The sequence below is a fragment of the Mastomys coucha genome, unplaced genomic scaffold (assembly GCF_008632895.1).
Source record: "Mastomys coucha isolate ucsf_1 unplaced genomic scaffold, UCSF_Mcou_1 pScaffold12, whole genome shotgun sequence".
NCBI classification, from domain to species: Eukaryota; Metazoa; Chordata; class Mammalia; order Rodentia; family Muridae; genus Mastomys; species Mastomys coucha.
Window position 1 is genome coordinate 19,193,202 of NW_022196894.1, and position 13,451 is coordinate 19,206,652.

Here is a 13,451-nt window from a genome sequence, read left to right on the forward strand (position 1 = left end):
CTCAGCTGGCGCTGCTATGTGCAGACCAGGAGAAGGTCCTGGGGTCCTTCTCACTCAGGTTCAGCACTCAGGTGTGACTCAGTTTCTGTCTCTTGTGTGTAGTTCTGGGTGAACTTGGCACTTTTGTAACATGTTACTGACACATGCTGCCACTCAGAATCCAATGTTTTTGATACATATTTTATTCAGAATAATATAAAAATTTTAAGTGCTGTGCTTAGCACTGTTTTGAGGATATGGTAACTCATTCTGGTAATTAGGTTTAGAATTTTTGGCCTTTCAGCAGTTTTACCATAATTATTTTTCTTTAGTTTTACTTTATTTTTATTAAAATAAGTTATACATTACCTTTTAGGTTAGTGTATTAAGTACATGTACAGGACATCACCAAATGCACATACATTATACTTTGTTTTCATTTGTTCTTCTCCACCATGGTCCTCCTCCCAGCCAACTCTTCTCCTTTTTCCAGGAGGTCCCCTCACGTCATCCTAACTCTTCTCTACATCCCACTTCTCTTCCATCTCTCTACGACCCTCTTTCTAATTCCATGTCCCACAAACATCTATAAATACAGAGTTGTATGCACACACACACACACACACACACACACACACACTGTGGTTCTACATGTGTAAGAAAGCATGCAGTGTTTGTCTTTCTGAGTGTGTGTCTGGCCCATTTCCTTCACATAATGATTTCCAATTTTATTCTTTATGGCTACATAAAATTGCATTGTATATGTGGTACAGATTTTCTTTATCCATTCTTCTGTTGATGGACATCAAAGCTGGTTCATTTCCCAACTGTTGTGAATTACACAGCTGTAAACCATGATTAATTTTAAAATGCCTATCTCTGAAAAATCCCTTTTTTCAATTGTAGAAATCATGAAAATTATTTTACATGACAGTAAACTGCATTTCAGGTATTTCAAGTAAAAGTCTAAATGGTGACTAAGCCTATGGCATCTTCCTCTTCTGCACTAAGGCCTTGGCTCCAGGTTTCCCAGTCCTGCTTGGGTCTCTGTGACCTTCAGAGGCCTGCAGAGAGATGGTCCAAGGGAGGCAAGAAGGCAGTCGATGTTGGTTCAAACCTCAAGAGTCTGACCCTAAGTAATTCATTTAAGTATATTTAAGCACAGTACAATGCGGTGAAAACCTTCCTGATGATAACTAAATCAATCCTACTTGCCCAACAAGGCATACATAAGTTTCCTTGAGGAACAAAGTAAGGTACATAAAAATCAGACATGACTACATTGAAAATCTTTGTAACGTACATGTGACACCTTTTATAAAGGTAGGTTCTGAAGATTGAGTACAGAGATGGGGGAGGAAGAAGATTTCGTAATCTGTTTCCTTCTAATGTTAGCAAGGAACAATTACTTGAAAATGTCCCATAAAGATAGGTTCTGTAGATTGAGAAAAACAAGTTTATGATAATGGTCTGGGAGAGGGTCTGGTGTGTTGTCCAGCCACGAATAGAGCAGAGACAACCAGACTGGAAACCATGTCCACTCCCAGCCTTCTGGGCAGATAACAGGTGTCACATTCCTTCCTTTGAAAGGACAACTTTGTGTGCTTGACAGTCAAGGTCCCCTGTTGTTGATCTATGAGCACAAAGGCCTCGTGCTCCCTCCACAGCCCCTTGCTTTTTGTTCTTGTAACATTTTCTTTCATTCCCAAACTCTTTGCTTTTGTAATAACAACGTAAGTTGGCTCAGTGGTTAAGAGCTTGTATTACTCTTCTAGAGGGTTTAATTCTCACACCTATGTTAGGTGGCTTACAACCACCTGTAACTCCAGCTTCAGGGGCCAGTAGTTCTGCCTCTGAAGGAGCCTGTATTCATGGACAATTCTCCCTCCCCGTATGTGTGTGTGTGTGTGTGTGTATGTGTGTGTGTGTGTGTGTGTGGTGAGGATAACATTCTGAATGCATATTTTCTCCACAAAATACATCTGAAATGAAGAATATTACTAGATAATATTCCTTAAAAATTAGAATATGGGCAGTTGTCATTTTATTTTACAAATGCTTTAATGATCATCTAGGTGTTATTTTATAAAAGGAAATAAATTCAGTTGTTTCCTGCTAAAGGCAGGGAGATTTAGTAATTTGCTTCCTCCTAAAATTAGCAAATAACAGTTATTTAATTTTTTCTTTCTCTCTTTTAGACCTTTGAAGACTTTAAAAATGATAAGCAAGCTGTGGAGTACCAGCAACGCATTGTGGATATTTTATTGAAAGTAAGTGTTCAAAGAGTACATGCCTTTCTATTGATTGGTGCTATATTAAACTAATTGAATTTTTTATAGTAGGATTTGAAATAACCTGTTTAATGGAGCCATTTGTTGCAGCACTAGTATTATATTATGGGGTTTGGTCCTTAAGAGGTGAATGAAATAGTGACAATCAAGAAAGCTTATTGTGTCCTAGCATTAGTCTGGATGCTGGGATACAGGTTATGCATCTTAAGAAGTGCTCAATGTGATAATTGCTTTATTAGTATGACTGTGTGCAGTAATAGAGACAGATTTAAGAAGTAATTTGTGTCAGCCATCTCTGTGCCTTCCCAGGCTCAGTTGGTTACTATGGCAGTGGCATGTTCTGCCGTGGCACTGGAATGATGGGTGACACTTATAGATGATTTGAGGACTGTCCCAATCCAGCTTCAGAATCAGCAAAGACCTATTTTTGGATCCATGTTGTTGCTACGAGTGTGTGCAGAGACAGACAGACCCTGTCCTCTGTGTCGGCACTGCTCTTCAGAGGGTTTCAGTTGTCATTCTTCATCGGCCCATAAAAAGGAGGCTACCTCTTTTAGAGTCTTTGGTCAAGAAGCCAGATGGAAATGTCCTCCAGTTATATGTAGTAGAAGCACATTGCATCTGTAATATTCTTTGTAATATGCAGAGCGTGTGCATAGCACAGTTCAGCTCAGCTATTTATGAACCTTGCAAGGTAAGAGGTGACAACTATGAAAATAGAATCTTCAAATTCTCAAATAAAACCAGTTAGATCCAGGTAGTTAATATAAAGAATTCTACCTCAATTCCCAGCTAGTGTACCTATTTGTAACCCTGCCTTTTGTCTATCTCGTATTTTTCTGTAGCTCTCTGCTAGGTCAGTTAGAATTAAATTATCCCCATGAGATAACTCAAAATGGCAGTAGTTTAACTACATTGGGAATGTGTGGTTCTTTCTTAAGCTGGAGGTAGGCAACCTGATCCAGGGGAGAGACTCAGATCCCAGGCACTGAGCTTGCTTTGTTACTGTTATACTTAGCACGGGGTCTCTGATGGTTCAGTGAGGCTGCTCAGAGCCAGCTGTTACTCTGCAGCTAGCAAGCCAGTGTCAGAAAGACACAGAATGACATGTGTCTTTCAGGAAATGTCTTTGAAGTTGTATACTATAAAACTGCTTATAATGTCATGTGATCCAGGACTTTGAAAGTTACCAAGAGAGATTGAAGCATCCTGGGTCACCATATGCTCAGCTAAAAGTTAGGAGTTGTGTTTATCAGTTAGGAGGGAAGAACGGATACTCGAGTGGATGTTAGTGCAATTTTACTGTAAGACAGACCCGGGGACTTTATACAGAAAAGAGGTTTTTTACAATGTTGGAAACTGAAAGCTCAAAATCAGTCTCACCTGATTGGCTTCCAATAAAGGTCCCCTTGGCTTTGTCATATTGTGGTAGATGGCATCATGGTGTCGGTGAATATGAAAGAGTCGGGAAATCAGAGAGTATATATACAGGGATCAGGCATAACCTTTTATGACAGCTCAGCATTAGTCTCATCATTGACGTCTGTGGGCACGTAGCTTCTGCCAACTAAACCTAAGTTTCACCCTTTTCATAGAGGCCAAGCTTCCAGCTTGTATACCTTTGGGGAACAAATGGTATTGGACCTATGGCCTAGCTTAGTCCACTTTGATGCTATATCTGTGAGTGATGTAATGTGACATCTAAGATCCTCTGTATTTCATAATCCTTGCCTGCTCTGTAGCTGATTCCTTTTCCCACCATCCCTTCCCCTTCTACACACGAGCTATTTTACATTTTCTTCACCCATGTGTCACTGTCATGACTTATGTTCTTTCAGCCAGTCAAGCCTCTTTCCTGCTTTCTCTGCTAGATTTCTAACCATCTTCTACATCCTCCCACAAGCTTCTACATTGGTTAGAGCTCCTTTGTATTTTCAAGATACTTTGATCTGCACTTACACGTTGTATTAGGTATGTTTACAGATTTTCCTATCTCAACTTGAGCTTCGTGAAGGTAGAAACTGAGGATTATCACTAGTGGCATTTTTTATCAATTTTATTAATTATGTTATACTATATTTACTATATCCACAGAGACCCCATTGTTGTAGCATGCCCAGAGTGTGTGCTCTACAATTCCTGAAAGCTAATAGGTGTTTAAGAAGCATTTCTACATTAGTCAAGATGGGATTTGAATTTGAATCTATTCTAGTCTAGAAGGATGATACAGATGCAGAGACTGGAGCTCTATAACTCCTTGGGACTGTCAGTAGGCACTGTTCTTTCCTGCGTTTACAATCATACCACCTCAGATCAATGAAGAGAACAGAGGTCACTGCTTTCCGGTGGCAGGCTTGCGTTGTTGAAGTATACTTTGGCAGGAGTGTTGCGAGTAGAATGGCGGGTAGATAGGCTCATTATGTACTGTATGGTTGCACACATAGGGAAAGCAACTTGAGACTAAATGATACCCATGAAATTTGTAATCATGGCCTTTGAAATATTTTGGAGGAAAACATGGAGATACTGTAGGATAGAATCAGACATTTACTGAGTAGGCAAAAGAATTGATTGTGAACCAGAGCTGCTTTTGTAAAGGTGAGAGTTTGCAGCCTTACAGAGCAGAAGGAAGGGATACAGCTCAGAGGAGCGCTGGAGATGGGCCCTGATCATGGAATCCTAGAAAAGGGAACTTGGGACCAAGCAGGGCAGAGACTGAGCCATGGAAAGCTCTCTGAGATCATGGGCTAGAATGTGTATTGTGTGCAGGGAGCTAGCTGGCAACTTAGATGTACAGGGAGCACAGAACAGAAAGTGTAACTCAAGGCTATGTTTCTTGGTAATATAACTTGGCAATGATAATACACTTAACAAGTGCTGACTGTCACAGTAAAGCAGGAGGGCTCCCAGAGTAGGAAGATCAGAAGAGGCCCTAGAGACTGTTTTATAGCAGGCAAAGGTTCATACTTTAAGTCTGTCTCTGAATGGAGGATAAAGGGTAGAACTTGGAAGCCTTATAGTGGATATGCTGGATTCTAAACCCTCTCTTGAGGTACATTTTCCCCAGTTCATTCAACATGACAGCCCTCGACAGTACACAATCTTCAACCACAAATGTCTGCATTCTTTCTTTGTTAACGGCAGGATTATCCACCCTCTGACAATGTGCAGAATGTGTCTGTTACATTTTCCATATGTAGGAACACTTGTTCGGCTTCTCTCTGCCCTGGGCTTCAGCTCTCATCACTGCTGCAGTCAGGACCCCTTCCTTGGGCCTATGAGGTCCTTCACACATTGGGCTCCTGACACTTATACAGGATCATTTCTCCACACACACTCCGGTCACAATCCACTCTCCTGCTTAGCCCCTCTGGTCATCCCATGGTCTGTGTCATATGTTCCAGATTTCTGAAGCTGCCATCTGATTTATCCTCCTCCTTCTGCATTCCAATAGAACTAGGGTTTCTCTGTCAGACTCCTGTCTTCCAGTCCTCACACATGCCTTTGCTCTTGCTTCTCTTGGTTGATGTTTCCTTGGCAAAAGTTCCACTTAAGACTTGAGAACTCAGCTTAGAAGCTATTTCTCTCTTGTTTTCTCACAGATTCCTTCTGTAGTAGTGAATCTAAGGTGCGATTCATTGTGGGTTTTTTATTTTTAAAACATTGGGCTTCTGTGATTTTTCTTTTTGTAATTACGTGATCTGATTACACATTTTAAGATGTTTATCTGACTCACCTTTCTTCTTAGTTCATGATTCCAAATGTTGTTGCTCAGTCTTCTTCTCCCTTGAGGACAGGATCCTAGACAGGGAATGGTGGTGCCCATGGTGGGCAGGTCTTCCACCTCAATTAATATGATCAAGATAATCCTCCACAGGCAGGCCCAGAGCTCTATCTCCCAGGTGATTCTAGATTCTGTCAAGTTGACAATCTATGCTTACCATCACAACTCAGTGAAAGGCCCCTGCCATAGCACTCTGTATATCGTGGGGACTTAGGACATGAAAACAAAGGTAAACCAAAGGCATGTTCGTGACTGGACACCTGTTGTATACAGTTGTAAAAGTCCATTCACAAGCCACCAACTCCAGAGCTGTCTGCAGATCCGCAGAAAGTGGCCACGCCATGAAGGCAGTTGTAAGAGACTTCCTTCCTGAGATTTCTTTACTATCAGATCATTTGACTTTTAAGCCCAACGCAACATACTTTTTTCTGTATTGATAGGTGTGCATGCCAGATAGAATATTGCTAACCACTTTTCTTTTGCTCACCAGGTTATGGTGGAGAATTCAGATTTTACCCCATCACAAGTGGGGTGTCTCTTTACATTCCTCGCTCGGCAGCTCGCAAAACCTGACAATACCTTGTTTGTAAACAGAACCCTCTTTGATCAAGTAAGTGACTTTACAATGAGACTTGGAACTGCTTTCTTCTCTTCTCTGTTCATAGACAAGACAGACTGCTGGGATCTGTGTTCAATCTTGGGATCTAAGCAGGGATGTGTGTTTTAGTGTGTTCTGTGTTGCGTGATTTTTGCCCAGCGCCTAGCATTATGGGGACATGGCTATCAATAGTCTATCCTAATCGTTATTTGGTTACTCTGAGTTGCTTAGGTTTTCTGCTTCTTCATTCGCTAACGTAAGAGCCTCTTTCTCTGATGGTAAGACCCTTTTGGTTGCCTGGAGAAGGAGCTACTTTGAGAACTCTTGCAATTGCTTATAAGTCACTTTCCTCCAGGCATTTTCCAGCAGGTCAGAACATCCCCTACATGTCCCCAGGTAGTGTGGAAACCACCTTCTGTCTAAAGAAGCCAGGGGTGATAAGGCGATGCACTGAGCACTTCTACCACCCAGCAAAACCTTGTGTGCAGTCACTAAGTTTTCCAGAGATTCTGAAACCAGTCCATTTATCCTCATTTTTTTCAGAGAAATCCCAGAAAGGTTAAATAACTCATCTAAAACCAGACTTAGGATAGGATTTTTTTTTCCCCTAGTAGAAATCTTATTATGTGTAGGATAAGATTTAGATTCAAATGTGCTGACTGAAGCCCATTCCTGCTGACTATGGCATTAAGGAACTCAAAAAGAAATGCTCCCAGTTACATTTCTCAATAGTAAAGAAATCTGAATAGGACACATTCTAAATATAGGTGTTTTTGAAGCCAGATGCACACAGTAGGCCATTGACTGGGACACCACTGTCCATGCAGATGTTTTTGATGACATTGGATAATCATTGCTGTTACCTTTGGCCAGGTCCTTGAGTTCCTCTGTAGCCCTGATGATGACTCCCGCCACTCCGAAAGACAGCAGGTACGGACACTAGAACTCTGTGCCAAAGATTGGGGATAAAGCCTGTCTTAGTTACTTTTGCTATTGCTGTGATAAGGTATCCTAAGCATTTATTTTAATTCATGTGTAGCCCATCATGGCTGAGAAGTTTTCTCTGCAGGGGCGTGAGGCAGCTGGTCATGTGAATTATAGGAGCCTGAGTGTGGGCACATTCCGTCTGGGGAGTATCCTAGGGTGCCACTGCACGGAGGGCCCCACCCACCCCCAGTGAGTACTGGGATAGTACCTAACCGCCACTTCTGTCCTCTTGTGCCCCTTTCATGAGGCGTGCTTTATTTAAAAGCCTTTACACTGAAATTGTGGGTACTATGTCAACCGGCTTAAAATGGACACCAGACTTTGTAAGGTATTAAGTCACAACAGTTTATAGTTGTGACTGTTGAGCTGGCTTTCATGGTGGCAGTGCACAGCTCAGTCTCAGATGAAGAGTGTAGACTGGCAGCAGTGAAGCCGTTAACCACTTGTCTGTGGACCAGTGACTGTGTCAGACAACTTAGAGAACAGGGCGAGCAGTTCAGATTCCTGTTAGGCTAAATGGAGAACAAGTAACAGGGAGGGAACTTTTCTGTTTACACCTGTTTGCCTATAGTAGTGAAGGTGGATCGTGGTGCGCGGTGTGTGCACAGCCTCTTAATATATAAACCTTTGACAGAAGGTGAAGTAACATGGTGAGGTTGCTTTCCAGGGTTTAGTATCTAGATGTGGCCAAGTCTGAACATTAAATTCAGACTAACCACAGCACCTTACCCATATTAATTAACAAAGGTTCCAATTCAGATGGTTTCCCCTCCTCAGTTTTTAAAGTGGTAAAAATTAATGAGATAAGTTGTTCAAGGTCACAATTCAAATTAGTACTTGGTGACTTCCTTCCTGCTGACCCAGCACTCCTGACACTGCTTGTCACACATTAGACTTGGTTTATGCAGGATTTCTTAGTATTTCCCAATGGTGTGCTCATAGACAGTAATTAGTTTCCCAAATATAGTTACTGATATGACTGTTGCCATTTGTGTAAATTTATGTAAATAAGTAAGGTGAAAGTAAAACCTGTCAGAACTTTACTCTCTCATCAGTGGAGTGACTGCTTTGCCCAGTCAGATAATAGGTTGGTTTTTATTATTTTCTTTTAGCACATTTTCATACATATGAACACCTCCCGCAGCACACAGCCCTAACCATTACCCTCTCTTGTCACTCCTTATAGGTAATACTTTTGAATAATAACAACAATAATAAACTGTTCCCCTTTCCCATTACATTGTAATGTCTACAGTCAGATACTGTGTATGAGCATGAACCACAGTGCATGTTTCAGGACAAGTTTCCGGAGTCAGGTCTCTCCTTCCACCATGTCGGACCCAGGGATTGAACTCAAGTCGGCAAGCTTGGGGCCAAGCCCCTTTACCTACGTGCTGGTCCAGTCATTTGGACTTTTAAGCTTAACAGCCTTGTTAATATTTTCTCCATTTTCTTTGTCAGGGACCGACAAACTATTGCTATCAAGGAGCCAAAAGTAAACATTTTAGGTTGTGTAGGCCACAAGTGGGTCTGTTTTCTTTTCTTTGTTTGCTTGTTTTTACAACCCTTCAAAAAGTAAGATTTTGAATACCATTTCGATGATCTGTAGGGATCCTACGATGGCTTACTTAATCTTCTGATGTGTTGTCAGTAAACATGGAGCTGGAAGGCGCCTAGCTGCACACCTGTGTGTGCCTCCACCGTCCAGATGCAGCTGTGGCAGGCTTACATAGCCCCAAGAGGAGACAGAGCAGCAAAATACGATTTAATAATAGGAAATGATGATTTTTGAGTTTCATTATGGTTGCTTTTAATGCACATAGTTACAAATTAGTTTAATTTTTAATAATACTTAATAACTTGCTTACAAAAATCCCTGGTGATGACAGTCAGGCTGAGTCAGTAAGACTGGCTTCAACTCATTCCAAACTGACAGAGCGAGTAGGCTTCATCCCACTTTTATTATATGTGACAGTGCATTCCAGTGCTCCAAATGGATTAAATTTGGGCCTTGAATGAAAAATTTGGATCAGTTTTGTTCAACATCAAAATAATAAACAAAATATTCTTGCTGAAGGTCCTTTGTACTCTGACAAGGGTTCTGTGCCTCAGAACCCTGAGCTCTCTCAGGCAGCCCCGAGGCCCTAGCTGCATAGTTGTCTTGCTTACAGTTCATCTTCAGCTGCTGTCAGGAAAATGATGTGAGAACCAATGTTTTTGGCTTTTCTTGTTTTTTTTTTTTTTTTTTTTTTTTTTTTTTTTTTTGCCTTTGTTTTTGAGATGAGGTTTTGCTCTGTTGCCCAGGCTAGCCTACAATTTATTATCTCCTGCCTCAGCATCTTGAGTGCACCATGATACCCGGATTAAAATGTCCCCTTGTGGCCCAGGCTGGCCTTGAACTCACTATGTAGCTAAGCATGACCTTGAATTCCTGATCTCTCTGAACTTGAGGATTATAGGCAAGTGATACCATGCCTGGGGATCAGACTTATAATTTCATGACTGCTAGGCAAATCCCCTACCAAGAGCTCTGGGATGCACCATTTTAAGTCTTACATCCAATGGCATCAACTCCATTCCACAGTCTCCAGCTGATCCACCTTCCCAAACAGAGCTATAATTACTTTAAACAGCAGTTCCATGTTCTCCCTCTTCCAGGCTCCCTGTCACAGTCTTTATTTTCTCTCTGTTCTGGCTCCTCATATAAGTTTAGGCATACAGTGTTTATTGCCCATCCCTTTGGGCTTGATTTCATTAGCACAGAATCTTTAAGGCTTATTCATATTGTACCATACATCCAACCTTTCTTTCTGTTTTGAAACCAAATAATATTAATTTGTGTGTGTGTATGAGTGAGTGTTACCTTATTTGTCTATTCATCTTTGATAGACATTTGAATTGTTCCCACCTTTGTATGTTTTGAGAGTTTCTAATAGACACACACACACACACATACACATGCATGCACGCACGCACGTGCACGCACATACAAACCTATATTTAATTAAAATAATTAGTGTGTAAAGCTGTGCACTGTCTGTGGAATAGATTTACAAAAACATAAGGCATAAAAGTACCAAAACTAACTGCTTAGGGCCAGGGAGATGGCACAGTGAATAAGAGAATCAGGCACTCTTGCAGAGCACCAAGCACCCATGCAGAGGATTCCTAGCACCCATGTGGTTCTCTTGGCCATTTGTAACTCCACTTCCAGGGCATCCAATGCCACACCCTCTTTTGTCATCTGCAGTCTCCAGACATGCACACCTGGTGCATGTGCATGCAGGCACAACACTCATACATATAACATGCACACAAGCAACTTTTTAGAAAAGCATTAGGGGTATTTAGAGGTTAGTGTAAGTGTGTGGGATATACCTGGAAACACTGTGATAAACCTTTCCTGTTTGAAGAGCAGGGTCATCATGTGGCAGTGAATGCAGCCCCAAATATCACCAAAGTGATAAGACACGGGAAGGAGGTTATGGGCTGCATGGCTGCGTGGACTCTTAGAGAACTAGTATATAAAACAATTCTCAAAGTGTTTTTGCTCGTTTGTTTTAAATCTTCAGGTCCTTTTAGAATTGCTGCAGGCCGGAGGCATAGTTCAATTTGAAGAGAGTCGGCTCATCCGCATGGCAGAGAAGGCAGCATTGTGAGCTCTTTTGAAGCTGTATATTAATTTTCTGTAGTTCTGTTATTCTCTAACATGAAACCTAGTTTTATTTTGCATCTCTGCTATTTTAACTAAGAAAGGGCATACCCAGAGTGAGTTCCAGGACAGCCAGAGCTACACAGAGAAACCCTGTCTCAAAAAACAAAAAAAGGAAAGGGCATACCAATAACAGTAACAAAAACATAAGCTTGGGAGAGTGGGGGTTTTTGTTTTTGTTTTTGGCTTTCACATGAACTCTGAAACTTAGCAAAATTTACAGAATTGTATAGCATAAATTAAAAGTATATTTGTTTTAACCTGAAAGTAAGAAGTAGTGTTCCTATGCTTCACCTTGTTTATACACGTATCTATTTTTGAGACAGGTTCTCACTGTGCAGCCCTGGGCTGTGCTGGAATGTGCTCTGTATGACTTGCGTTTGTCATGTTGCTGTCTCTGCCTCCCAGTGCTGGCCCCATAGACATGCCAAGCTCTACATTTAATGTGTGTGGTGTTTGTTAGATTGCAACAATTATGCTCAGTAGGAATAATATAACAGTTAACATCGGTCAGAAGATAAAATATGCCAACACTTATTCACCTTGTTTGTTGTATTTAGTTTTCAACAAAAAAACTTAATATATAAATTTTTGCCAACTGCTGATACCAGCTATTTCTTAGTTGACACGTTGTCTCTTTAAGGCTTTTGTAAAACATAGCATTCAGCAGCATCTTCAGTCAGTAGGAAAGAGGCAGGCTCTTCTGTCTGGTAGATATATGTAACAGGCCAACTACTTATATGTGAAATTCCTGGGACCAGATTCTTGAGGGTTTGTAGTATTTAGACATTTGTATATGCCCTACTGTATTCCTGATGTGAGATTCCAAGTCTGAGGCACCTTTGGATTAGAATTCTTAGACCTGTTTTTAGCATTAGAAACGGCACTATTCCCTTTTCACGTGTTTTAATTAAGTTCTGAGTGTGAGAAGCGCATCACCACTGGCCTGTTTAGCAGCTAAAGTTTGTCCTCTCACATTCCAGCTATCAAATCTGTGAATTTATGTATGAGCGAGAACACCAGTATGACAAGATCATTGACTGCTACCTGCACGACCCATTGAGAGAGGTCAGCTTAAAGCCTGCTGCGCCCCTTTTCTACCCCCACTCCCTCTTCCTCAGCCGTATTCACTTGGCTTTTGTTGAGTTTCTGCTATAAATAGAGTCTATATTACTACTAATTAAATTGAAGTTCCTGAAGTTTGTGTGTATAACCCAGTGATAGACACTGGTAGCAAACAAATGTAGAATTAACTGTTGTGCTAGGCAAGAGGGCTGGGTGTGGCTCTGGGGGATAACAAGGGACTGAGTTATAGACAGCTAGCAGAGACTGGGGTGTACCTGACCTTTGGTGTTAGAGAAGCTGCTCAAAGATGAGCTCTAAGGTAGGGAGGGGGTAACATAGGGAGGACTGGACGTGAATGTCTTGAAGCAGGGAGCTGAATGGAGATCACATGGATGAAATGAGAACTAGTACAAAGGGAGTATAGTTGACAAGGGCAAGAGGGATTTGAGATGGAATTGGGAATGTGGACAGACAGACAGCTATTACCCACAATAAAAATATGCTATTCAGTTAGGACACTGAGGGTTAACAGATTGAGATCAAGTTTAAGTGAAATAGATTTAGAACTTCTAAGAGTCTACCTGTGCTCTAAGTACTTGCTTTTCCTCTAATGCCAGTTTCCATAAACTATCTCCAAATCCAAGTGGATTTTCATCTCCTAATAGATGATGTTTATGGAGACTGGTACCCAAAGCAGCTGTCACTGAATCCCTGATTGACTGAAGGGATGAATTGCCTTGTGCTCCACAGGAAGAAGTCTTCAATTACATCCACAACATCTTATCTATTCCTGGTCACAGTGCTGAGGAGAAGCAGTCGGTGTGGCAGAGAGCAATGGATCATATGGAGGTACTGACTCCAAATCCTTAAAAATAGTTTTGACAGTTTTATGTTTGTGTAGTGAATTTTAGTCATTTTGTGCCTCTTTCTCCTCCCATCCCCCTCCCTCTCTTACTAGAACCCTTCTTCTGGAGTTTCTTCTCCTACTTTCATGTCTTCTTGTGTGTGCCCCACTGAGTGTCCAGGTGTGGGTGA

The 13,451-nt window shown here is 41.4% G+C and overlaps 1 protein-coding gene across 8 annotated transcripts in view; it reads left to right on the forward strand.

The window, feature by feature from the left end:
- Vps8 (VPS8 subunit of CORVET complex) overlaps positions 1 to 13,451 on the forward strand; it is a 220,950-nt gene that overhangs the window by 100,262 nt on the left and 107,237 nt on the right. For all 8 annotated transcript variants that reach the window (XM_031363491.1, XM_031363497.1, XM_031363498.1 and 5 more), the window contains 6 exons: positions 2,178 to 2,249; positions 6,545 to 6,664; positions 7,526 to 7,582; positions 11,212 to 11,294; positions 12,335 to 12,419; positions 13,167 to 13,265. In XM_031363491.1, the coding sequence (XP_031219351.1) occupies positions 2,178 to 2,249; positions 6,545 to 6,664; positions 7,526 to 7,582; positions 11,212 to 11,294; positions 12,335 to 12,419; positions 13,167 to 13,265 (516 nt within the window). The remainder of the gene's footprint in view (positions 1 to 2,177; positions 2,250 to 6,544; positions 6,665 to 7,525; positions 7,583 to 11,211; positions 11,295 to 12,334; positions 12,420 to 13,166; positions 13,266 to 13,451) is intronic.